The sequence below is a fragment of the Tympanuchus pallidicinctus genome, unplaced genomic scaffold (assembly GCF_026119805.1).
Source record: "Tympanuchus pallidicinctus isolate F22 unplaced genomic scaffold, pur_lepc_1.0 scaffold3, whole genome shotgun sequence".
Lineage (NCBI taxonomy): Eukaryota > Metazoa > Chordata > Aves > Galliformes > Phasianidae > Tympanuchus > Tympanuchus pallidicinctus.
Window position 1 is genome coordinate 103938807 of NW_026294747.1, and position 27522 is coordinate 103966328.

A 27522-nucleotide genomic window follows, 5' to 3' on the forward strand; every position below is an offset into this window, starting at 1 on the left:
ACCAGGTCCTAGGACATAGTGCTTCATATTTGGCTAATTTAAAATAAGTAATCCCCAAACCTGTTATTTGGCATTTCTTTGACTGCTCTCTTCATTGAATTCGCAAAGTATAAGGACAAAGACAACCACATTGCTTTAGGGGGACATGTTTAGCCATACAAAATCGCCCTGGATGCCACTGCAAGATTTTTATAGCATATCTGTGTAATAGACTTCAATTCATGTTTAAAGGAACATTTAATGATATTGCTAGAAAATATATCACCATCAGCAAAACGTAATAGAAGCAATGATTACTCAGCTATCTGCTCTACCACAACAAAGTAATTCCAAACAATACAGTACCACTGCTTCATGTTTGCAAGCCAGATTTATTGTATTTTCCAGACTCCAGCAAGAAACACACATTAAGAAATACATATTAATCACTGCCCTAATGAAAACAATATGCAGTTAGCATTTAGGTTGTCACATACAAAAGATAAGTACAGACTAAATTAATCCTAAATTCAAGGAACCCCACACCTTTTGTTTTTTCTTTCAGTTAAATGGTCATATCTGAGAGAAAAATGTTAATTAATAACCTAAATTTTAGAGTATATGCTTTTGTTAGGCATAGGGCTAAATAAAATTCCATTCTGACCACAGCTGTGAAAGGAAAATAACCACTGAACCACTTGCTTATGTACTAAAAGCTATGAGCATACAAAGCAATACAAGCCTGGCCAGCATCTCTCTTCCAGATAGTGGAAGCCTTTGGTTTTGGTCATGCTATGATACTACTGGCCAGTAAATTATGTATCCTATTTATGTAAGACTTCCTATCACTGTCAAATTTGATCATTTCTGTTCACTAAAAGGTACCCTGGAAAAGCAAACTATCTGTGGCTGGGGAGGAGTCCAACAGCCACTAAGGAAGCGACAGAACTTGATAGCTTTGCCAAAACCACACCAAACCTCCCAGTATCACTGTTTTCAGCCAGGCGAATAAACTGCTACCTGATATCTGTAAGAGGACAGTGACCTGGCTTTAAATATGTTTGCAAATAATAAATAAAATGTAGAAGTATAAGCTAACTAATTTCATTTGGTAAAAGCTCAAAACCCATCACCATTCCACAGCTTTGAGGACCTGACGGTACATGCAGATTTAGTTTGAATATTTTTTTAGAAGCAAAATATGTGCATTACTTGCCCTTTTTTGGTTATTTATTTCCCTTACTGAAACTTTTCATTCTGCCCATGAGAAAAAGATGTCAAGATGACAAGGTTTGAAATGCTAACTAAACAACAAATATGGCAGGCATCAATGGAGTAGGTGCAAAAGAAAGCAAGATTGTCATTTTTGCTTAGATCTCAGTGCCTTCCAACCAGCCCTTATACAAGGCATCTCAAACCTCTTCCTCCCTTGATTCCTCCTCCCATCTTCCCATATCTGTCACACAACTTGGTCTTTCACAATATCTGGATTGCCAGGCACTATCTGAATAGTGATTTAGCCTTTACTAATTATATATCAAGAGTAGGTATCTATCCCACATCTACCTGGAAGTATATTGGTGTTTCCATACTCTTTGAGCAAAGAAAGACTTTTGAAGATAGTTACAAAACATTAAAGCCTTTTAGAGTGCAGTACCTCTCAATCTCTTTGCATAGGTTAAAATTAGTATTGCCTTGAAATGAGAGTGCTAAAGTAAAATATGGCAAGAAAAAATGTCTCATTGCACCCTATTAGAATATTTCATGCAAAGTGTAGCAAATGCAAGAAAACTTTGGCTTACTTTTTTGAGGTGTCCCTCTCTCTCCTTACTTTCAGGCCCTTCTCCTAAGAAACATAAAAGATTTTGCATGTTGGCTAGCACTACATGAATAGAACTACTTCTGTTTCTTTGCAGAAAGGAAAAAAAAATCAGCTCAAACATTAGACTCCTGCGTTTCTGAAGGGCAGTAAGAAAAAAAAACAAAAGCAAAGCAAAACAAAACCAAATGAATGAATTTCCATACTTTCGATGCACACTGTCTAACACGGAATATTTTTTGGTCGGGGATGAGATCTTGTGCAGGACATTTCCACTCAAGTCTCCAGAAGTAACAACAACGAAATCTAGCTTTTCCTACATTATATTACCATTGTTGCAGTCTGCTTATGCTTTGTTTTCTTGAGAAAATAAATAATGAAACCTTTGCAAAAAGGAAAATCAGCCACAGTTTAAATAAATAGTGTTTATAAATATTATCTTAGTGGTAACTATATGGTACTTCAACTGCATCACTGAACAGATTAATGTGATGAAAGAGATCTTTTGTGTTACATACTTTACTCAGTTAAATGTTTATGTTCTCTTTCAAGAGAAAACTTACAATTCCCAAAAGAGCAACAATAAGCTTGAAAAATCAGGTTAGACGTCAGCAGTCGACTATTAATAACTATTCTCCTGGCTAATATTTGTTTGCCCGGGGCAGCCAGTGTCCATAATCAGCATTCATCTTTCATCTTCCTTGGCTGGGCTGTCTGGCAGGTGCTGGGTGGGGTGAACACCGAGGGGTCGGCAATACCCAGCTTTAGATCAAAAAAGCGAGTGGAGGTTGTCACACTGTAGTTCTTCGTATAGGTTTCCTGTACTGGGTAACAGTCCTTGACTGTGTAAACGCCAACCCAAGATTCCACTGAAACAAAGCAGAAATTTGACTACTTTAGATGACAAGCATGAAGGAATGTGTTATACTGACATCGGAGCGGCCGTCCCTCAGGCCAAACCTATAGGCTGGGACTATCCGTATTTCTTTGTGGGGCCCTATCTTTCTGAAAGCCTTAATGAAGAACTGAGAAGTTGTTTAGCAGAAGACCTGGTGAAATTTTGGAAGATCAAACATCACTTGCAGTGGAAAATGTTGACTTTTTGTTATCCTGCAGGCCAACATTAGCTCTAGGTTCCTATGCAGTCTGCTTACCATGGCAGCATTCCCTATTAGAAGATACAAGACAACACCAAGAAGTACCACAAACTGGTATTGATTTAGAAACCATGGTGATCTTAATCCTGAACATCTTAGTGTCAAGCACGTTTTGAATTGTGATACAATCTTGGCACTGGTGTGTTGCCTTTCAAGTGCACCTCTTCTGAAAGAATGTCACTACTAATTAGTTCCAAATTTAGTTGTTTTGCAAAAATCTGTTTTCTTCTCATCTTTCATGCTACTTTTATGTCAGCATTTATTCTCCTCACCAGTGAAGCACTGTAATGCTCAGGGATTTGTCTTCTCAGGAGGTGAATGCCTTCAACTTGGGTAGTGTAGGGACATGCCACCTTATACTCTGGTCTTAACAAGTTGAAAGGTGTGATTACTGAAAACTTGTCCATTTCACATCGTTGGACCTGGACACAATCTTAGACAGTAGAGTTCCCACAGCTGCATGAATGAGACATCCAGTTTCTTCCTGTGCATATTCCTGCACTCACCTACACAACTAGTTGTTTGTCATCTGCTGCGATGGAGACTTTACACCAGAAATGACATTTCTACTGGGTCACTCATTACTGCTGGACTATACTTAATGCTGATCTCTTCCATGTATGTGATGGAGCATGTCGTTTTTTTTAACTTCTGTTTAATTCCACAAAATGCTTATCTCAAGAGTCATTCTGTCACTCTCTTCTACCCTTGTCCTCTGTTATCACCACTACTATTTCTGACATTAGTACAATCAAAGCAGTTTCTGTTGAACACCATTCGCTTTTAAAACCTCAGTTTTAAACGTATTTGATTAATGCATCCCTTCTGTGATCTCTATTTATTCCTTCCATCATACACCACTTTATCCAATTACTTCATGTGCTTCAGATCTCTTTATAGCAGAAAGTCATGAGGTTACAACATGCTTCCTCTGAGTACCATCTGTATAAAATTTTTTCCAGTCTCAAGGAAGCTTATTTTCTCTCACTCAGCAGCAATCAAACACTTATTTTCTGTTCCTTCAGTATTGTTTCATATGCTGTACCACAACAGCATTATTGGAAACAGAAAAACTCCGAGATGAAATGCACGTACAGTAACTAAAAAAAAAAGGGTGGCAAACCAAGCAGTATTTGAACACATCTCTCCAGGACATCGTAATGTACCAAGAATGTCTTAATCTGAGAGAGTTTGCTTTTTAGTATCCACAAACGGAGGATTCTTTTCCTCAGCAAGTCTTTTATCAGCATTTTGAATGAAAAAATAAAGCAACATATAATGCTACCAAGGTATTCTGCATGGCCACTGAAACCTTCACAGCTTTAACAGCATTGTACTTTCTGGAATCCATCAAGTATTATCTGAAAGGTGAATGAGTAGACAAACTTAAGGCTATTTTTTCAGAATGATTATATACAGAAAAGCACTGGAAATTTAAAATACTACAGGATAAAAATCGCACATCATTAACTGAAGGTATCAGGATATTAAGTTCCATAAAAGTTCACAAAATACTGGATCTGAAAAACAAAATTCTTGGAGTGAATGATAAATTGTTACTTCTAGAATACCAGAAGATACATCGACCTAGTTACAGAGGTCTAATGATCTTACCCTTCATTTCATTTCTACTTTTATTCAAAAAATATATATTTTCCTCTGGCTAAATGCTCAGATTCCCAATCAGCTCATATATTTGGTGGCTATAACCTTAAGTACGGCAGTAGGTGAATAATGCCATAAATTTCATGGGGTTTTAAAATTATTTTTATAGTTGTCTGGGTCATCACTAAACCACAGACAAAACTGAAGCCAGTGTGCTAATAAACTGCTTTGCATCTAAAATCTAACATACTGTACCTTGGAAAATTCAGCCTACTTTCTTTATGATGCAGGTGTTCACCAGCCAAATGCAGAACTAAGCCTTTGGAGCAGATGTTCCTTACTAGTGCTGTGGAATAGCACAACTTTGGTGTGTGCTAACAATGTCCATCACTGCACAGCCATGTATTCTATGTGTGTAGGACAACTGCTTTGTTTCTGTTATATCTTTAAGAAAAGACACACTAGCTTGTGTTCCCAATTATGAAGTCTGCTCCAAAAGTTTTCCCTTCCATTTTATTATGTTGGCCCATAACGTCAGAAGCAGATGTTGGTGGCATGGCAGTAGAGATTGAAAATCTTCTCACCAATATTCCGTTACATTTTGTTGCCCTGTGTAAATGAATTCCTCCATGTGGAAAAAATGGCACCCATTGACATTCGCTGGCACTTGTTGACCACTTATGAAGAGCACACAATGGATGTCAGCACAGTGAGGTGGTGGTGCATTTCAGCAGTGACAACAGTGACAGGGGGTCACCTCCACTGGTGCAGATTTTTACACGCATGGCATGCAGGCTCTCATTCAGTGTTAGTTAAAATGCATAGCTAATGGTGGCGACTACACTGAAAAACAAGTGTTTTCTAGCTGAGAGTTTGCTTTATCAAACAGTACTGTTGTGCTCTTTGTATCTATTGCAGTTGTCATGGAAATAAATAGGAGGCATTACTTTCTGAGTGACCTACATATATTACTGTTATTCTATAGATCAATTTTGCGTCCAGGCTGCAGGATTCAGGCAAAAAATGAGGGTGTTCTATGCCAAAATCTGAATGATGCAGAATAAAATACAAATAAATCCCTCAGGCGTATTTGATCCTGCTGAGATACAAAATATTTTCTTAATAAAATGCACTGATAATAAAACAATACGCTGTACAGGGGAGATATTTATTGTGCCTTCCTGCAAACTTTATGGAAACGTGGAAGGCTGTGGTGAAACACGAACAATTTTATTTTTCCCCAGGTAGCAGATGATCATTATTAAGATTAAACAAAAGCATGCACGTACATTTCCTGGCTGGTTTTCTGTCAGACCATTCCTGTACCATAATTTGATCTCCAGGTCCCCCGATGTAGTACTGATCTTCAAATGTTGAATTGGCAGGGATATCGTACGGATCCCAAGGCTCAGTCAGAGCAATCTTCGAGCAGAGCTTTGTAACTTGCTCAATCTGAAACATCACTGCATCTTTATACAGCAGTATATACTCAAAGAATCTGTAACAAACAAAAACAACGATTAATGTTGATAGCCTTCTGTACTAAACAAGGAGCACTGTCAATTAACTACACTTGCCCTTGATTTCTCAGTCTAAGACCATTTTCACTTGCTTTTGACTCTGCCAAACTTTGAAAAAGGCTAACCAGTTCGGCTGAAACTTCCCATGCTGAAAGTTTGTCTCAGCTGACTCTTTCCAAAATAAATAAATCAGGCTCAACTGGCTCAGCCATTTCTGAGAACAACAGAACAACTTTTCTGAGAACAACCAAAAGAAAAACATGTTATTATTACTAGTTTTGTTTTGTTTTTTAATAACTTTCATTAAAAAGCTCTAGTGCCTCCATGTTTTGGAGAAAAAACTTGGAGTTGGCAGGGGAGAAGTTTTTACAACAAGTTGCCCGTACTGGCTAAGTTATAAGCCTTCTGCAAAACCTTTTGCATAAACTGAATAGATTCAAATCTCCATGAATATAGCAGAGCCCTTTCTCTGAGCTGATTAGATGTGGTATTTGCCACTGTCCAAGATGCTCCCCCATGGAAAATCCATGTAGTGCAGTGAGACATGCTGGTGAAGCAAGAATAGATGGTCCCAAATGCAGGCCTGAGGAGCTTTCCCTCCTACTAGCAAAATTTATCTCAGCAATTTACCAGATCCAAGGAAGTAGTGACAGCAGAAAGCAGAAGACCAAAAAGAAATTAAAAAAAGAGGCAGACATAAGAAAAGGTGTGGAGATCAGTGAAATGGAGAGGCCAGAAGGTTAGATCAATAAAATGGATAGTTAATAAGGATTTAAAACTGATCTTCTGTACTTAGATTAAGAGCTGACAAAGCTCTACTTTCAGGGTAGATAAGAAACCTCTTCATGGACATTTTCATGTAGTCCATACTTAAGATGTTGCTTCCACCACAAATGCTATGACTCTACCTATGAGAAGGAGGTGATAACATCCCAACCGAGATGAAATTATTGCAGGTATCAACTGATATTGAATATACAGCCAAAAATTCCAGGGGCCTAACTTCTCTGGTATGCTTAGCATTATCAATCACATGACATGTTGTTCAAAGCACAATTTAGAGCAATTTAGAGCTCTGCACCTTTGGCAAAGGAATGTTGGGATCCAAACTCTAAACTGCCCAGAACTGTGAATTCATAATTAGGGGCATCCCGTGAATTTCTCAGCTCAAGTATTTGGCTACAGTATGCTGTCATTCGGTGACTCTAAAGAAAAGAGAGGGACAGCATTAACTGCCTAGCACAGCTTCACCTTGCTCATCTGTAATAGTGTGTTCTTCCATTTGCAATTCCTTGTCCCCATCTTTTTAGAGGGATTTAAAGTTTACATAACACAGAGTTGACATCAAAACAATAAAAATGTTAATTGCTGTACCATATAACCATTTAAGATAAGAGTTACTTCACCCACTCCTGACACAAAATCACTCAAAGGCTGCAATATGGGAAGTGCATAAGAGAATCACAGAATCATAGAATGGTTTAGTTTGGAAAGGACCTTCAAGATCATGTAGTTGCAACCCCCCTTCTATAGGCAGGGACACCTTCCACTAGACCAGGTTGCTCAAAGCCCAATTCCAGCCTGGCCTTGAATGCTTCCAGGGAAGGGGCATCTATAACCTCACTGGGCAACCTGCTCCAGTGTCTCACCACCCTTAGAGTAAAGAATTTCTTTCTAATATGTTGTCTAAATCTACACTCTTCCAGTTTAAAGCCATTCCCCCTTGTCTTGTCACTACATGCCCTTATAAAAAGTCCCTCCCCAGCTTTCCTGTAGGTAATGAAATGTTCCTTCAGGTAATGAAAGGCCACTATAAGGTGTCCCTGGAGCCTTCTCTTGTCCAGGCTGAGAGCCCCAGCTCTCTCAGCCTGTCTGTGCAGGGGAGGTGCTCCAGCCTCTGATCATCTTCAGCAATGCTGAAAAGCATCTTAGCAACATTCTGAGGCATCGTTTCTTATGATACAAGCAGGATCACTTATGCAGCTGTGTGTGGAAACATGGGCAAGCTAAATGGCATTAGCCAATCTGAAAGCAATGAAGAAAATAAGCGAACCAAGTTGACATGAGATAAGCTGGGGCATACAGCTTATGCCCAACTCTGCACATGAAAAGCAGCTTATTCAGCTTTCTGTGAGGAAGTAAGTCAGCGGGCACATTAACAAGATTCACACAGAGGCTGATTGTTTATTAGCTTCCTTGTGGTAAACCATTCTTCTGCCTAAATCTTAATAAAATATTCCTGTTTTTGTGATAACCATGACAGAAAGCTCATACGAGCCTAAGCTCATCTGCCATCATCTTAGTCAAAGTTGCAGATACGTGATGATCTACTGATGAATCACTTAGTTCCTCATATATATCCAAGCCTGTTTTCAAGTAACCACATCTGTAACTTTTGCCTCATACTCAGACCAGAGAATAGTCACAAGAAAACCAACATACACTTACTGTTGTTTGTAATCAGGCTCTAATGTCTCAACCACTGTTCAGCTGGCTGCCCAGCCACTCTCAAGAAAGCAGAATAAGGCTGATGAGACTAACAATACCCGAGATACCCGAGTGATAATATAGTTGTTTTGTGAAACAACAAAAATGTATACATTAATTAAGTGGTATTGGGAATAAAATGTATATGCTTTCATTTCTTTTTTTTCCTTTAAGTCCTCAATTAAAACTTATTTCCCACAGCAATTTTATGTGCATTTTTAACAATACTTTTTTCATTATTTCTGTTTCTCTATTGTTTCTTTCGTAAGTAGTTTCACGGAAGTATCTTATGTTCTATATATTAAAACCCAAGAGTTGACATCCTTGCGTGAGGGACACGTGCCACCACCTTTACTCAAACGAAACAGGAGTTCAAACCTCAGTCTAACAAATGCATAACATTGAATTTCTAGCACATAAATAGCCACTGTGACTTCAGTAGGATCATCTAAATGATTGCAGAAGCTCATAATCCAGAGAAGTCTGCTTTCTTGACTTTGCCCTCTACATGCAGATGGCAACGTGTGCATTTCGAAACAGCAACAATGAAAACAAGAATTTGAAAAATGCAAACAAATGCAGCTCATCACCAAACATCTCTGTAGCATACATTCTGCAGAGCAAGAGGCTCCACCACCCACATTTCTGCTTCCTGGAGAGGCAGAGAGAACAACTATGGCACAAATACCAAAGATATGATTTGATGCACTACTGGCATGAATAGCGGAGCACGGACAAGATGAGAACCACAGAGTGTGGCTTTACTCGTGTGAATAAGGATAAGCAGGTGAACTTATCTGTACTGCCACTAATCAACTTAGATGTACCTCACATCTAAATTTTAAATAGAATTGCTCCACGTGTGTGTCCTGAAAATAGTGAGCACAGAAACACAAGTTTACACAGGATCTAAGTTTAACTGCACATGAAAAGTGAAGGGTTAAGCTGTTGTTTTATGAAGGGAACCATTCACCAGCCAAAGTTAATAGTAAAATGTGTGTGGATATAAAAATTACAATCTAGCATATTTTAAAACAAAATATTTAAAAATCATTTCCTCTTTTTTTCTGCAACAGCCAAGTCCTAAGTGTACTGCCTCTATTTGCTTTAGGTGCCTGAGATTTCACTGGCTGCTTGAAGGAAAATAACCTGAACTCCTGAAAATAAGGCTTGGCAAAGAAAAAGAGGAGGAAATTATTTTTAATTAGTTTTTTTTCTTTTTTTTTTTCCTAAAGAAGTAACATATTTGTAGCCTGTGCCCACTCCTTATTTTATTTTTGTAACAATTTCATTCCTTAAACTTTAATTTCAAGAAAGCCATAACCCCCTCACATGGCACAATCCGGCAGATTTGCAGAAGTTACTTGGATAAGTTACTTTATTTGTCCAACTGAGACTATTTCCTTTCTTTCCTGTCCTATTCTGTACTACTCTGTTCTGTACCACTCTGTCCCACGCCTCACACCCTTTGCACACTATGCGCCTAATGGGACTCTTGTTGTTGTTAACACTCTCTTTGTCTGGGCCTGAAAATGGATAAATTCCAAGACATTAAGACATACACGTTTCTTGCTCCTATACATTAAATAATTTCTTAACATTGGACCACATCTTATGCAAACAATCCCACTGACTTTGCTAAAAGTAGGTTGGATACACGCTGTGCTCAGTATCCTGCTCTCCTGACTTGAGGAAAGTCCTTTTCTAGGGAACAGACCAATGAACTTATCTAATAACTTGTATCTTGAATGGATCATCGAACTGCACGTTATGAATGCAATCCAACACAACAAATTCACTTTTTAATTGAATACTTAAATACTTACTACTAGTAAGAAAAAGGTCACGAGACTCAAAACCATGCTGCTTCGCTTCGTGTGCTGCCACAAAGGTGCTGTGGCAGCTGATGTGGCTGTGGCTACATCAGGCAGCGTTCAGTCCAACACATCCTCACCACTTCTCCACCTGCATAGCTGTCTCCCAGTTGCCAAGCCTAGAAAGAAGGAGCAGCCAAGCAACCTTTGTATGAGCTAGGGGAACAGAAGTGCTGGCAGCAGCAAGGCCAAAGCCTATGGGATGCGCAGAACACTTCAGACAGGGTTACTTGCTAAAGAGAAACAAAATAGAGGTTTGAGGTTGAGATGGGGTGAAAGAAATTCCTTGTGCTTAAAATTTGGCTGATATCACTTTGCTCTGCGGCTTTGGACAAGTAACTTAACAGTATGGGAGCCCTGAGATTCCGTTCTTGTTATTTGTTTTTTGATTGCCGTAACGCCAAGGAGTCACTAATCAGAGATCAAGAACCACTTGTGCTAGGCTTTGTATTAACAAAGAACAAAAACACAACTCCTGCCCCCAAAACAACAGAACAATGGCTCTCATAAATCAGACTTTCCTTTCTTGCAAAGACATGTGGTCTCATGCGTCCAGGGTTTTAACCTGCTGACTCAGTTCTCCCAGCTGCAGCCATTGTATCCCAAGAACTTCCACTCACATTAGTCAGAACTTCAGAGTACTCAGTAATTATTATAAAGCAATTGGAAAAAATGAAAGCAAAATGTTATGTATTATTTCTATTGGAACTATTGTATTGCTCAGCAGGGAACAGCATTTGATATTTAAGGTATCAAGTTGAGCTTTCTGCAATTACTTCAAAGCTAACTTTGCCTTATTGTTTGAGATTAACCGAAAGCTTGGAACATCTGTCTGCCATTGTAGTATTATTTCATTCTTTGCCAGCTCTATTTGTAAAAGGGCATTATTAAACACTGTGAAAGAAGTCAGAAATATTTCTAACTAGAGGAAATTCTACTAAAACCACTCTAAACAAATCCTTTCTTCTTCTGTACACACACTGGTACCTTTGTAATTTTAGAGTTATCTTATACTCTTTTGATAACATAGCCCATAAAATGATCCTATCAATACCAGACTTGATGTTGAGGAAAGATGCAGCAAGTGAATGGAGACACCCACTAGAAAGATGACTATAAAAACTCATCTTCTCTCCTTCTCAGATTAAGAACATTTTCAAGGGAGCAAAGCTGCTAAGCAGACATTCAGACAGTTGATAAACACTCTTCAGGTCAAGAACATTCATCTGCTTCTGGAAAGCTCTGGATATCTCATTTCAAAACTGAGAAGCATTCGTTTCTCAGTATATTTCTGGGAACTCCTTTCCTCTTTCCCATGAAGTTTCGGTAATTTCAGACTTGTGTTTTTCTTTTGGTGTATCAGACCTCAAGAACAACAGTAATTTACCATATTTGATCTCACATGTTTGGCAGTGATGCTGGACTATGGTATATTGTACAAATATAGTATTGTGCAAATACATGTGACAGCAAATGTAATCTGATGCTGTGTAGAAGCAGTATTTTTTAGGCTGACTTAAATCGTTCACAGATTGTAAAAGCCCTTTTTTAATTTTCCAGATGACCAAGCCCTCTGTATCAGGTGTCCAACTAGCATGGTATGTGAGGAACTCTGACAACATTACCAGTTTCTGAAACAGAGAGAATCAGGCAGGTTAAACCCTATTAATTTTGAAGTTCATTTAGTGGGAAAGTCGTAAAAACAGGAAACAGAAGCTGGAAAGTCAGAGCTTCATTAACTGAAAGATTACATATTTCATTGACTTTAATTAAAAAACTCTGTAAAAATGATGCAATATCTTATTCTTTTAATTGTTTTTGGTTTTTTTCCCCATAAATTAGATTAGCTACTTGGCAAATAGTAAGGGAAATTAAGTTATTCAGCAAAAAGTGTTCTTCCCCTGGCTGTCTCTTTTTGGCTATTTGACGTTCTGTAATAAACAACCTGGTCCATCAAGTGGCAGCCTCGAGTACCACGCATTCCAACCTAAGTCAACAGCCAGGAAAACAATGAAGTATTGTGTTTAAGGGAGCTGTGTTTTGTTAAAATATGCTAAAATATGCACCGTCCTTAACGGAAAGGACTTCTACATTTCTGTAAGTAATGGTATGCTTGTGAACTGGAGCCCCTCAGTAAACAGCATAGCTCAAAACATTAGGATTGAAAGATGCAGTCAGAAAACCATAATGCTTTTCAATGAATCAGTGGAATCACCTCCTACAGAATACTGTATATCCCAGCAGAGCTGTATAATATCAAAATATAGTTGAGGTCAAAGATTATTTTCTTGTTCTGGGTTTGTAAAGAGGCTAGTGAAGACTTGCTGCACTGAGCAAGTCAATGATACTAAAGTTTACTTGGCAGTCACAGCAGAGCTTAGAGAAGAACCAAAAAGAACGAGCAAGGCCAGGACTCTCATCTCAATAAGTATTAAAGACCTCAGAAAGCACAGAATGGCAAGGAGGGAAATGACAGGTACATTACTGTTTATTTATTTATTATGCTTTTCATTCCCACTGCATTATACACAGAAGGGAAGTAAATAATTCAATTGAAGGAACAGATGCTAAGAACTGAGACGTAAAATGTTCTTTTGAACATGCAACTATGTTAAGGCACTCCCTGAGCTTGGAAAAACATAAAATACAAAAAAAAGTAAGCAGAATTTAAACATGTGGAGATAGCCAGAAAAGTCATGCTTACAATAATTTAGAGTAATTCCCAAAAGAAAAAGGATATGGAAAAGACATACCTGTGTTCCTGTTCTGAATTTTACCTGTAATTGTGAGATTTATCTGGAGTTATTACACTTTCTTCTGAATCAGGCTTAGAGATGACAGCATATTAATCTGGATTTTAGCTCTGCCCCTATATGATAGTATCTATTCTACACATAAGGAAGACATAACAGAATAAGGTCCAGAATCACAAATAAATAAACTTAAACAATCTCCCCCTTAAAGACATTTATTTTTGAATAAAGGAATAATGAAAAATAAACATCATCTTTGCAGCTGGAATGGGCATGTATATGTATATGTATCTTAACTTCCACAAACAAACAGAAAAGGATCTTCAGATATTATGAACAGGGAACACATGAAATCCAAGAGAGCTATGCTACTCCGCACTTAGATTGTAAATTCCATCACCCACATACTTGGCCAGTTAGCTGCTCTTCAGTATGAACTCCTGGATAAAAATAATAAAGAAGTTTGAAGAACAGATTGCCCTTTTCAACAGATAGTGAGTAGGTCTCTGCTGATAGAGCAAACTCTTACTTCATGGTGGAACATTCCCTGGAAAAACTTGTGAGGATGTTCACTTGTACCAGATTACTTCCCCAGGATGTAATGATTTCCATCTTCCATCTGCAATGATTTCCTTAAAAGGGATGATTCAGGCCTTTCAGATATCTGTCCAATGTAAAAAAAAATAAAAATAAAAACACTAGATCTATTTTCAAGGGATTTTGGAAGTCAGGCCAGCTAGGATAATCAGACAACACAGTTTGAAAGTTAAGTACACTTTAGTTTTCTAACATCTTTATCCAAAGATCTGAGTATAGTTTATTTTTAAATAAGAATTAGTGGAAGATGGAGATTCACTTCACTGAAAATAAATGCAACCTGAAGTTCTGGCACTGCACTTCATTCTCCCTCCCCACCTCCAACGTAAAAATAACTTCTTTGTTTCATCCATAATTCTTTGTGCAGGTCTTTTTCCTTCAACAGCTCTAAATAAAAAATAATACAGTTTGCTGAGCACATAAATTAGTGACTGGATTCTAATACAAAGAGTTGTGTGCCTGAAAAGTCCAGGTGAAGTTAACTGATGTGTGGGAAATAAAAGAATCATGGCAAAGAAAGAAATGCCTGCATGAGAGAAAACACAGAATTAGAGATAACTATTAATTGCTCCATGGCTATAATGCAAATGACATTTTGAACACGTATCTGACGACCTGTGGTACAATAAATGGCGATGATTTAGAAAGGTTAGTTTATAGTGCTGGGTCAATCAGAAGTACCTTCACTTCAGACATTGAAGGACAACATGCCTTAACAGATTTAAGGCTGGGGAATGACACGCAGATGTAAGCAGGAAGACAGCAGAGTGCAGCCCTGATTATAAGGAACATGTTGTGATTAGAAAGTTAAAAGCAGAGGATTGAAACTCTCGACTATTTGTTGAGTAGTGTCTTACATTTACCCACTCTTCTGCCCACATCTCCATAAGCACATAATGACTTTAGTTCTTTCCCATTATATAATGAAGAAACTTCCAATCCACAAAATGCTTTATTGTGGGAAAGGAAAATAGCTAAAAGCTTTCAGTGTCAATACTGAGAAGCCATTTAAAATGGAAATACCTCCCTCCTCCAAAACAGATCCATCCTAGGCCTGGTTTCAGTCATTACTGGCTTTTTTCATGAAAACTGTACTTCACCAGTGAAACAGTTAGAAAGAGTCTCAAGTAGATTAAAGAAGATCAGATTTATCCAGATCATCTTGATCAGCTGGAATGTACACAAAAAATTATGATCAGCATCACCATGTGCAAGCTGTAAAAAGGACGAGGACTAGACAAATTCACAAAGATAAAGTGGAATAACTGCTTGGTCAGTAGCTTTGAACAAGAGCATCTGTGAGTCCTGTAGATGACGGACTAAAGATAAATCAGGATACAGACCTGCTGCCAAAAAGTAAATCTCATTCTTAGACCTATTAACAGCAGCATCAGATGCAAGACATGGGAGAACATTTATTAGCCCTGATGAGGTCAGAGTGGTAATGCTCCTTGTTTTGGATGCCATGTAAGGGAACAGATAAACAGACTGGATAGAGTCCAGAGAACAGCAGGAACAATGTGATGTTTAAAGAAGATGACCTGTGAAAAACCTGGGCTTGTTTAGTCTGTAAAACCAAGATTACAGTATGACACGGTAAGCTTGCTCAGTACATAATGTGAAGTTTAGAGAGTTGAGATATTCTGTAAGCGCAGGTGTTGCAAAGAAAAGGTTTCTGTGTCTTCCTAAGTTGCAAATTTTATGAGAAGTGTTAAGAAAAGCAGGGGTCACAGACATTCTGAATGAGGCTTTCCTTCTCCAGTAAGGAGGAACAGGTTTTATGGCAACTCAGAGACCTTCTCAGCCTTATATGTAGCTGATCTTAGAACACTGATGGCTGCTTCCTTCTTCTGGTAACAGGCGAGTTTCGTCACTAAGTTCTGATATTGTCAGTTGTGTGACTGACTTGGATCCTGCTGCCTACCCAGAAGTACTGAAAAAACTTAGGTGAAAATTTTCTGAGTCTTCCCAAAAGCAGTGATAGTGATTGCCCATCCTCTCTGCTGGGTTTCTGCAGAGGATAGAGCTTCCACTCTTATTTCACAGTGAGCCTGGGGATAGAATGCCAGAATGGTTTGATTTGGAAAGGACCTTTAAAGATCATCTAAATGAACCCCCCTGCAATGGTAGGGATACCTCCCAGTAGATTAGGTTCCCCTGGGCCTCTTTCAGCCTGGCCTTGAACACTCCCAAGGACGGGGCATCCACAGTTTCTCTGTGCAAACTGATGATCCCCATCACAAAGAAGATGCACAGGCAGTGGAAGTAGAGACAGGTATGATATGGATTTGATGGGCGGACTTTTGATGGACAAAGAACTGGCTGCAGCACTGAACCCAGAGAGTGGTGGGCAATGACTCAATGTCTGGACTGAGATCAGTGATGAGTGGAGTGCACTTCAGCAAGTTTGCAGATGACACAAAGCTGTGGAATGCAGGCAACAAGCCCAAGGGACAGGGTGCCATCCAGAGGGACTGAGACAGGCTTGAGCAGCAGACCCAGGAGAACCTCATGAGGTTCAACAAATCCAAGTAAAGGTCTTGCGCCTGGTTCACAGCAATCCCCACTACCTATACAAGCTGAGAGAAGAAAGGATAGAACACAGTCCTGACAAAAAGGACCTGGCGGCACTGGTGGATGGCAAGCTGGACATCAGTCAGCAATGTGCCCGTGCAGACAAAAAACCAACCATATCCATATGAAAAGAAGCATGGCCAGCAAGTCGAGGAATCCTGCCTCTCTACTCTGCGCTGCTGACGCCTCACTTGGAGTACTGCATCCAGATGTGGAGTCTTCAGCACGAGAGTCATAGACCTGTTGGAGACCATACAGAGGAGGTCCACAAAAGTGATCCAAGGAATGGAACACCTCCCCTGCAAGAACAGGCTAAGATAGCTGAAGTGGTTCAGCCTGGAGAAGAGAAGGCTCTGAGGTAATTTGATAGTGGCATTTCAGTACCTGAACAGGGGTTATAAGAAAGGAGACAAACTCTTTAGCTGGTTATGTGGTGATAGAACAGGGTGAAATGGTTTCAAACTTAAGGAGGGTAGATTTAGGTTTGATATAAGGAAAAAGTATTTTATAGTGAGGGTGGTGAGGCACTGGAACAGTTTGCCCAGAGACGTGGTGGAAGCCCCATCCCTGGAGACACCCAAAGCCAGGCTGCAGCAGCCTCTCAGCAATCTAATCTTACTGTGAATGTCCCTGTTCATCAGAACAGAGTTGGACTAGATGATAAAGCCCCTTCCAACTGTAAGGACTGTATGATTCTATGATCTCTCTGCGCTTTTACAATTAATCCTGACTTCACCATCTCATTGTTTCCAGTGACTGGATGAGTCAAAAGACCTGCACAAACTGTCTAAAATCAGGTCTGAGGAGACAAGATTCAAGTGGTGCATGCTTAGAATTCAGAAGGAATAATGAAAAGTCCAAACTACTTGTTAAAACTCATCATCACAGAACTGTCGGTTTACTTATTTATTACTTATTATTTATTATTGATTTATTTTATTGTTCTCTATTGAGTTATTGTGCTTCTCATTATTACAGCTGCAATTTCTCTACCTTACGTGAGGAGCTTCCAGCAGTTATCACATGTTTTACTTGTAGAGACCGTAAGCAATATCCATGATGCACTGCAAGAAACAAAAAAGGAACTGGTGGCCACAAAGCACTCAGAGGTAGACACATAGAACAGCTTGATTTGATTTGTTTTATCCTATCAATCTTAAGCTTCCTCTGAACAATATCTTAGGGAAGTGGTACTTAAGGACAACAGAAAGGAAATTACAGGAGTGAGAATCAGTGGCGGGTTCTCCCGAAAAAAAACACAACAGAACAACATAATGATCTACCTTTAAACATAATGCTGAAAATGACAACCTACCAAGGTGCTCTACGCAGACAGGGCTCAGGATGTTCTAAAATCAACTGGATTACAAATATATAAATATTTAATAGATGAACATGCATTCCAGAACCCTTCTCTTCAAACTGTTGAGTACTTGCTTGAGGGTACCATCAGCATACTGACAGAAAATTTGCAGATTATCAGTCAGTTCATCATAGAAACAACAATTCCAGAAGACAAAGCAATCAGCTAAAGTAAGAGCAGCTAAGAATACATTCTTATTTTTAAGAAAGTCTATAGCCATTTTAATTGTATTAAAAACCTGCCATATTTATTTTTCATTCAGGGGCAGTTCTAAGAACCAATAGCAAGAAGGACAAGACCTGTAAATAATATCGGTATAAATATACAGCACTGGCACTGCTGAAAGTTTTCCATGACTCAGGGAAAGGTCACTAGACATATTGAACATGTTTAGACTACTCATGCTGAGTAAAACATGACAGAAATAGGTTTACCATTTAGTATCTGACACGAATACACACTGAAGTCTTTAGCAAACAGGTACATCTGCCTCATTTTGGGGTGTTTTCCCAACACACAGCCCAGCATCATGCGTATTGTATTATGCTGGCATGGAGCCACAGTTTTCTTTGAGCTATATAAAAACAAGCTTCCTTTACCATTACTACAGCTTTTATAAATACTATTATAAAATAACTCCTGTTTTAAAAATACAAATAACTGTGTTCTCCGTATGGTGTTAGCACTGTTGATGGACCCTCAGCCTTCTAAACTGCAGGCATATCACAAGGCAGAATGAATGTGGTGGTATCCAGTCTGCTAAGATTAGCTGCAACAAGCTTCATTTCTACATAAACAGCTCAGCTAATAATGACTTACACAAAATTTTGGCTATGTATTTGATACTCGTTCAGATATTACATACAATTCTCAGCAAACATCACATGTATACTGTTCTCCTGCTTTCTTAAGATTTTAAATGACATTTGCTAAAATGCAAAAGCTATCTATGGATTTTCACAGTCCAAACCGCACTCAAATCTTCTGGAGGATAAATCACCAAGAGCAGACTGCTTATAACTGCAGCTATAAACTGCAATCAGCAGATCATTCATTAGGCCAATGAGGAACGAGAATTTTGGAAATCTGAAGAATACTTCCATGGTAAAAGAAATAACCCAGAAGACACTGAACATACTGAACAATGTAGTTACTACTGCTACAGCACATAAGCATCTCAGTTACAATGCCTACCCTGCAGAGACATACATGCTTTTCTAAGTGACTTTTTCCACTCTTTCAGAAGAAGGACATTCAGCAAACCAAGCTGTGTTTCAGACAAATGTTAGGATTCCAAACAGCAATAAATGTTGAGATCCTCCCAGCTGAGCCACTATGAATACATTCTCTAAGGCTCAGCTGAGCAGACACAGCACCAACACCTGGTGGTGCCTCCATTAGCAGCTTGTGCCTTCCTTCCACTGTGTGTCTCTTGGACCTTGCTTGACTACACAGTGGGTACCCTGAATGTGATGAATTACATCCAATTCTGCCTTCACCTCTGTGTAATTGTTTTCTCCCCCAAAAACTAGATTACTTTACAGTAAGGACTTACAAACTTAAAATACCTTGTGTAAGAGGTATATTTGTGAAAACCTCTACTCTTAAAAGTTCTGTAGCAAACCAGAACTGTGAGAAAATCCAAAGAATACACAGAAATCTATAGAGAATCACAATCTAGATGCTTACACTTGGGTTTGGAGACAGGTGGCCCAGGAGAGCAAGTTAATAAAATGGCAAATCCTTCCTTTTCTGCTATGCTGAGGTAGTTTGATGTTGCATTTTCACTCTTCAAGAAAAATAAACTTAAGGCTGACTCCTCTCTCCTGCCCTTGCCCCTTTTTGTTGTCTCCTACAATCTTTTCCTCTGTAAAAAGTAGAGTAGCCACCACACCTCCACACTTTATCAAGCACCTTACCCAATCTTCACTCTTTCCTGAGAAAGGCAAGGTAACAAACTGGTCTCACTTTGCAGATTCTTCTGTGTTTATGTGTACAGGTATTTGACATGATAAATAGAGACTTCTTAGTCCCCTGATGCCACCACTGACAAGAATAAAGATATGAGATTCTTGTACAGAAGATGCAGGCCAAGAAATCTGGATCTCATAAAGCGGTGATACATTAATTTGAGAACTAATTGTAGTAAGAATTCCTCATCCTGTATGGAACTCCCTTTTCCAAATAATAAACATCCTCTGAGAATTACCATAACTGCATAGCATGAATAAACTTTCCAGTGCTGGCTGCCTAGCAGTATGGTAGAATCATAAGTTTCCTGGCAAAAAAAAGAAGTATCTGAATATGATAAAACCACAGTTGCAAATGGTTGTAGGAGATACTGAAAGAATAAAAAATGAGACCTTACTTTGCTGCACTCATTGCATCAACTCTGTGAACCATACAATTGTTTAGAAGTCTTTAGCACTGCCAACAAGGCTCTGAAAACTACTGGATAACCTAGCCATTCCCTCTCAGAAGCATTCCTTTCTGAAACAACAAGGTATCCATGCAGACAGACTACTTAAAGAGAACAGGCTGCCCACAGAAGCTGTGGATGCCCCAGTCCTGGCTGTATTCAAGACCAGGTTGGATGAGGCCCTGGGCAACGTGGTGTAGGGGGAGACAGGGAGTTGGAATTGGATGAGTTTTAAGGTCCATTTCAACCCAAACCATTCTGTAATTGTATGATCCTGTGAAACTCCCAGCTCTTGAGGCGCTATAACAATATAAACCTAGTATAAACCTAGCACCAACCTTCCTGGGCAGGGTTTCACCAAAACTCCTGCCAAAAAATAGCAAATGCAAATGCAAGTGCACCACATGTTTAGGAACACTCTCACCTGCTGAGCCACCTGATTTTCAGATGAAGTAGCAACCTTACCCTGAACTCCCATAAAGAAATGACAGGAGGACACCAAACTGCTTGTTAAGCATGGCAGTAGCAGATCTAACAGATATGGGCAACATCAGATGAAACCCTGCTCTAAGGGTCTCACAGCATTTCTGCTCTACAACTGGTCCCAGTCACAGAATAAGAACAGAGCAGGACAAAAGCAGAGGTTTTTCTCCTTTATCCTACTGCTAAATAGTACTGTTCTGCAATACTGGTTTGAGGGAACTTTCCTTTTTTTTACCTCATTAAAGCCTTAAGGAAAATTAATTCTTAAATAAATAAAAAAAATCAATTAGAAAACAGTTTGTTTGCAATAGTCAACTGAGGGGATTTGTTACAGATACCATACAACTTTCACTTCTTTAATGTTAACTTTATGGAAGATGTTGACAGTGTGTTTTGAACACGTACTAAAAAACATGAAATAATACTTGGCAGTAGCTATAAAGATGCAGATTCCCAGAAGCATTTTAGTACACAAGAAGTCAACCAACAAGCAAAGCCATTTCTGGATGCATCACTTCTGAACTATTCAAGTGACCTAAAGGTCACTTCTGCAGAGCTTTATCACAGTGGATTTTGTTGTTGTTCGTTTTTTAATGGGGTAAAGAAACAAGGTTCATCATAAGTAGCCTCAATATGTGACACTGCAGTGCATGTTGCAATTCTGGTCGTCTGCATGGTTTTGCCTTCAGTCACAATGTCACAGTGTCCTCTGGATACATAATACATGTAGAAAATAAAATATCCAGTAAGCATGCAAGGTTACCTTCCAGCTCAGAAGGACAATGAAGTTTAACGAACTTAAGGACTATTTCACATTAAAACACAGTTTCAACTGCAGCAAAGCTAGATGGAAATTGTTGCACTGGGTTAGAAGTTCCAAAGATCCAACAGCAGGCAGCAATCAAGGTGATTACCACTCTTCCATAGTTCTAAAACCTTGGTGTTCTTATGTATCCTGTGGCCTTTAGATGGCTCTTTGGGGACATAAGAGTTGGGGCAAACTTTTCTATTAAGTTTGGAAACACATTTTTATTTAAAGACATATCCAGAAAGCTCCAGATTTAGACTGGTTTGGTATGAGTATATCCACAGCATCTAATAATCCAGATTGTCTTAATTGCTAAAGTCTCCAAGTTTTTTTGACAGACAAATTATTATCAAAAGATTACTAAATTCTGAGTTGTTCCATATGCAAGAGAAGCATGCTATACACATCTAGTGTGCATCCACACACCTTTATGGTGACTTTTGCATTACTTTTCCAATACAGTAGTGTCAGAAAACGATCACAGCAGCATGGAACTATTGAGCTGGGAGTCCCTCTGGGCTGGATTTGGCTCACAAAACACATTCTAGACCATGCTAGACCGTGAGGGTAAATTTCATTTCATGAAAGGGATTAAATAGGCTTTCATGGAATGAACAGCTATGTAGATCCTGAGGCATGTGAAATCTTAATAGTCAGTGATTGAAAAATTGTAATGACTACAGTATGAGTACTGTACAAAAAGAAAGTGCCTGCCAAATTCATGTTCTGATGTCAGAAATTCAGAAAGTCATGAGAATTAGAAAACAAAATCTAAAACAGCAGAAATATGCCCATTGCTAAGCTACAGAAGCAAGTCTTATTGACCATATGAACACAGCTAATAAAATTATCAGAGTAAAAACAAGAATTGCAAAAATTACCATTACCTTGTTTACTTTCTGTGGCACAAGGGATGCGTCTTTTAATAATCAAGAGAGACACAAAGCCAGATATGTGCACATAACCTTCAAAAAGTGATTAAGTTGATTCTCAAATAAATGTTTGTCAAGGATCTACATTTACAAAAACATGAAAACACGTTCAGATGGAAACAACTGATTCTTTCTTAGTACCACTTGTCACAACTTATTTTTTTGGACAAGGACAGTTGTGCTGCTGTTGGAAACCCCTAATTTGCTCCTGCGTATGGAAGTATAACAGGTACCAACTCTGGCAGGCGATACGCTGCTGTACACAAGGATTGTCTCACATGTTGAGCCTTCTGTTCTTTCATGCATGGGAAAGAACTCCTGGCAGAAAACCCTGTCCTTGACCTGTGGCTCTCAGATATCAGAAAGCAACCACACTACTGGGAAAACAGCCGTGGGAGGACAAAGTTTCCTATGGAACCTAAACTCTGCTCTCAACATACATGCGTCTCCCACAGGACCTTAAAAATGTGGCAGTAAACAAAAACAACTGAAATAAACAGGTCTGCTTGGCAGTGGCGAGGAGAGGTTTCACTGCCCAGTGTTATGCTCAGGTTATGCAATGCTGTGCAGGCATAATGCTCCTCATTCTAGGAGAGCCAGAATGTTGCACAATGTGGCTCTGTTCCATGAGGACTTCACACCTCCCCAGCACGCCAGGCACTATACCATACCTTAAAGACACCCCGAAGAAAAATTATTTCCCCTTCAAGTAAAGAAGAGCAACAGGCAAAAATACCTTGAGAGAGAGAACTCAGCAAGCTGCAGGCATGTGATTCCTTGCAAATCAAGCTGAAGGTCATCTGAAGAAGGCTGTGGAGTTGAGCAGCATGAGGGTGAGAGGCTAGAGAGAAGATTCTCTCCCCAGACCCTTACATTGATTTGATGCTGAAGAACCTGGCTTGAGAAGAGAACCTTGTCCTTAATGTAAGAATAAAAAAACTATCAGGCCCCAAGCATTAATCATAGTTAGAGCTCAGAATTTCTAACCTGTTTTCTATCGTGTTCGTCACTGTATTGCCAACAGTCCCTTTCTAACACTGAATCAGCTCCTAAACGTACACATCAATTCACACACCCCTTATTCCTGATCTTTCCTACAACTGGGAAGCGTGACACATTTTTCTTTGCTCGCACTCCTTTATATTTAACCTTCCTGCATATCACATGAGAGAGAAGCGTGTTCAACACTTTTCCTGGATGACTGAGTATTATTAGCGATGCCGCTGTGCCTTCTGCGATTGAATTGTCATATCCTGTGAAAGTGAATGATCAGCCCACAGCAGAGTGGAGAGGATGGGAAGATATCAATCCGACTTTGCAATTTCCCAGCAACTCATGACCTGGACTACAAATAAAAGCATAAATTGCTACCATTCCTCTGACCTGTCTGTGAAAACACACTCCAGATGAAAAACCTGCCCTATGCAATTACTAATGGACTAAACTGTCGATATGTGAAACAAATCAGATCTCTAGCTGGAGCCAGAGATTCTCACAGATTCTCATCACGTGAACAAATCAATAGCAATGCTAAACAATCACAGCTACAGCATGAGCATTAAGTTTGTTAGCAAACAAATGGATTGCAAAATAAAATGTGGGGAAGATTAAAAAAAAAAAAAGGGAGAAAGCATTTTGTACTTTATTAAAACATCCTGCCTCCCCCCCAAACACTTCCTCTCCTCTAACTGGCAATCACCTACCAAAATTTATCCTTGGAAGCTCTGGCAGAGGAAGTGGACCGGATTCAGAGGCACAGGTTTTATCACCACATCTTCCCACTGCACTCAGATGACACAACATTGAAAGCTGTCCACCACAGTTTTACCATTGCTGTCATCAACAGGACTAGAGATTGAACGATGGTTTCGTTGTTGGCAGTGGGGATCAACCTCAGGAACTGAGGCTGAGTTTGATTTGGAAACAGACAAATTTGTTTCTTCTATACATCTCCCATCCCACGCATGTTACAAATGTGTGTCTAACGTAAAGCTCCAGGACGTGATCCTTGTGCCAAAGGAAGTTCTCATTGACTTCACTAAGCTTGCAGCTCTGTGTTACAAAAGCAAGCAAGAAGTCACGAAAAGATCTTCTGCCCATTAACCCAAACTGTTCAGCTTTTCAGCATCTCTTAGATTGTAACACATGCAGCTGTCACAGTCAAAACCCTTCTCTTTTTTTAAGGAAATACATTTCCGCTGTACACGGAAGATAAACTATGAGTCCAAAATATTCAGTGTGTTGTAGGGTCCTACAGCTCTCTCTAAATTCACAGAAGCAGCAGCAGCTCCTACCACCTGCTCCTGGGATCGTGCACCAGCCACTTCATACCGGACCAAACTCCTGCACACAGTTTTTAACTTTTTGGTCCTTCTACACTCAGGAGACCCAGACCCTTAATTTGAACGGATTGCAATCTGCTCCTCTGTTTCAAGTTGCAGAAATATGTATATATAATGTTGTCAATATAAATCAATATGTAATTGATTTAGGTTAAAGCTTTTTCTGTCATGTCTAACACTACAAAAGCAGCCATGTCCTGGACACTGCAAACACACGTTATGATATGATAAAAGGAAGGATGCATCCCCTCCCCTAACTTTAAAGAGTTCAGATGAATAATAAGGATGTAGGCCAACATCTGCTAGTATCAACAGCAGTACTGTGCCAGTGGCCATCATTTAACAGTGTTTATTAGAAAAATAAAACCTCACAATGATAAACTGCTTTTTTAAGAACATCCAGTCAACTGTATTTGTTACTGATAGGTGGCAACAACCCCACTGAACGTTTGGCAGCGCATGGTTTCTAAACACACTGACCAGAACCCTGGCAGATTATCAGTTTGAGATCACTGGACATTGCCTATCTTTTTCTTTCCAGTTTTAAAGGGTTCTGGATCCTGGATTGCAGTTTATTTTTTGCAGCTGGTGTCGGTGATGTGTTTTGGTAGTATATGAAACAGCTCCACAGTACAGAGGACAAACAGGGGTTTTGAGAACACTACACTGCACCAAATGTACCATCTCAAGCAGTGGAATTGCTTTATTCAAACTTGCTTTCCCTTGTTTTTTTCTTTTCTTCTCATACAACTCTGACAAAGATGTTACAGTCCAAGGAAATTATCAAAAGCATAAAACAGCAGACAGCAAAATCACTGCTAAGGCAACAGCCCCCGGCTTCTTCTGATACAGTCCGCTTGTTTGTTAGCACTGCAGCTCAACATCTGAAGACATTCAACCTTCGCCTCCAAATGGCGCTTTCATCTCTTCCCACTCAGCACAACTGCAACAATGAACAGTGGGGCTGACAGCACTGGGAACTTAGAAAACAAAATGGTTTTTGCCTCTCATCAACAGAAGTAGCCATGATCCTTTATCCAGATTTGCACCCATCACCAGCAGTGGGCACCTGAAAGAATTTGGATTCTGTGGGACACAAGGAAACTTAGGTTCGAATATCCTCCCTTAGCTCTTATTCTCAAAAGCGGCTTACATACACAGCAGCTTATGAAGCATTTTAGATCCCAAGAATGCACATTAGATATAGAGAAACTGCTGAAATCTCAGTTCTTTGTTCCACTGCAAATTAAGGGTCTCTTAAGTTTGCACACTCTACATAATCTTAAAAAATGGGGTTTGGGTTCCCGAGTCCCTTGGCCAATTTTGAAAGTTTTACCCATGACCGTATGTCATTCCCCTAAACGTTAAGCTGCAGAAACCACTCCCAAAACCAAGTCTGGGAAACAAATCTGCAGTCGCTCGGCATAGGTCAATGCTTAGCCTGTTGAGTCACCATAATGACCACAGAACGGATGGATTATATGATTTTAATGGGTCACACACCACCGTTTTTTCCTTTACAATCACATATCCTAAAGCAACTCAGAGTGAGTTTGAGATAAGTCAGACGCACGTGCTCACATGCTGTTTACTTGGAAAAGTTATCATCTTTTCTCCAGAAAGACTCTCTTGCATTTCACCTGATCAGATGGTGCTTCTCTCCAGTCAAGGACAGGATTGGCACATGCATGCTAACAGCCTGCAGGAACAAAGGATGCATTTCTCTACACACAGCCCTGTCACTCTGTTGCTTCTGCAGCCAAGTGAGTCAATTCTGTTCAAAACTGTGCTTGCCTTCTGCAATAACCTTAAAAACTGAAGAAATGCCACCATGCATCTGTTTTTAAACAAACATACCTCTGGTCTGTTTTTTGTTTTGTTTCTTTTTTTTTTTTCCTACTCTGCAGTTGTGTTATTAAGAAAACAAAGCATTGCAGTCTCAATTACAAAAGTATCCCAATTTGCTGGGCAGTGTACAATAAATGCACACGGTCCACAGAACAGAAGAGAGAAATTAATTTCCTTCCTACAAGTGATTTGCTGATATCATGGAAAAATTTTCATCCCCTCCACATTTTTTATATGCCAAACTATTCCTCCTCTGAAAATCACTCTGCAAAAAGCAGTATGGAAGCTAAAGGTGAAACACTGTGAATACAGCATGTAACAGCTCGGCCCTCAAACAATACTGATGTGTTTTCTGGCTCTGTCCCCACCTCATGCCTTCCTCCATCCTAGCTGAGCACCAATCCTCATGTGTGGCTTCAGCAGTGCCAAGATGTAAATTTCCTGCTCTGCTTCTCCAAAAAGATGAAGGATGATGCACAACATGTGCCATTCTGGAAGAACAGAACTAGCCACAGGGCTGTCAGCGGGCTTTGAGGTTGAGACCTTGGTAGTGGCAGGACTTAGTGCAGTGAGAGCACATTCAAATCTGAACCCATAGTAAGACCTCAGCTTGCAACAAAGCGAATGCCTGACACCCAACAGCAAAGCTGTGCTGAGATCACCACCTGCTCTGTGAAGTGTTCAGTGATCATGGTCTACAGAGGGCTGGACAGGAGCAAGGTGCAATTCACACACAGAGGGGAAGTAACTCCACGCAGGAGACAGTAAAGAATTCAAAATCACTCTGTGTTTAACAGGTACTGTATCACAGCTCCACCTGAGGGCTTCAGGGAACCATTCCAAGTGCTCTCATGTCACAACACCGAAAAGTTCAGTTGGCATGACCTCTTCAAAGTGGCAATTTCTACTCAATAAAAATCTCCTTGTGTCTTCTTATTTCCTAATATCAGCTGGCTGCTCAA

General features: G+C 39.6%; 1 protein-coding gene across 1 annotated transcript in view; it reads right to left on the reverse strand.

Moving 5' to 3' along the window:
* Positions 1 to 351: 351 nt before the first annotated feature.
* Positions 352 to 27522, reverse strand: part of EPDR1 (ependymin related 1) — a 30660-nt gene continuing 3489 nt past the window's right edge. The window contains 2 exon segments of the mRNA XM_052692317.1: positions 352 to 2667; positions 5850 to 6058. Coding sequence (XP_052548277.1) covers positions 2477 to 2667; positions 5850 to 6058 — 400 coding nt within the window. The 3' untranslated portion in view covers positions 352 to 2476.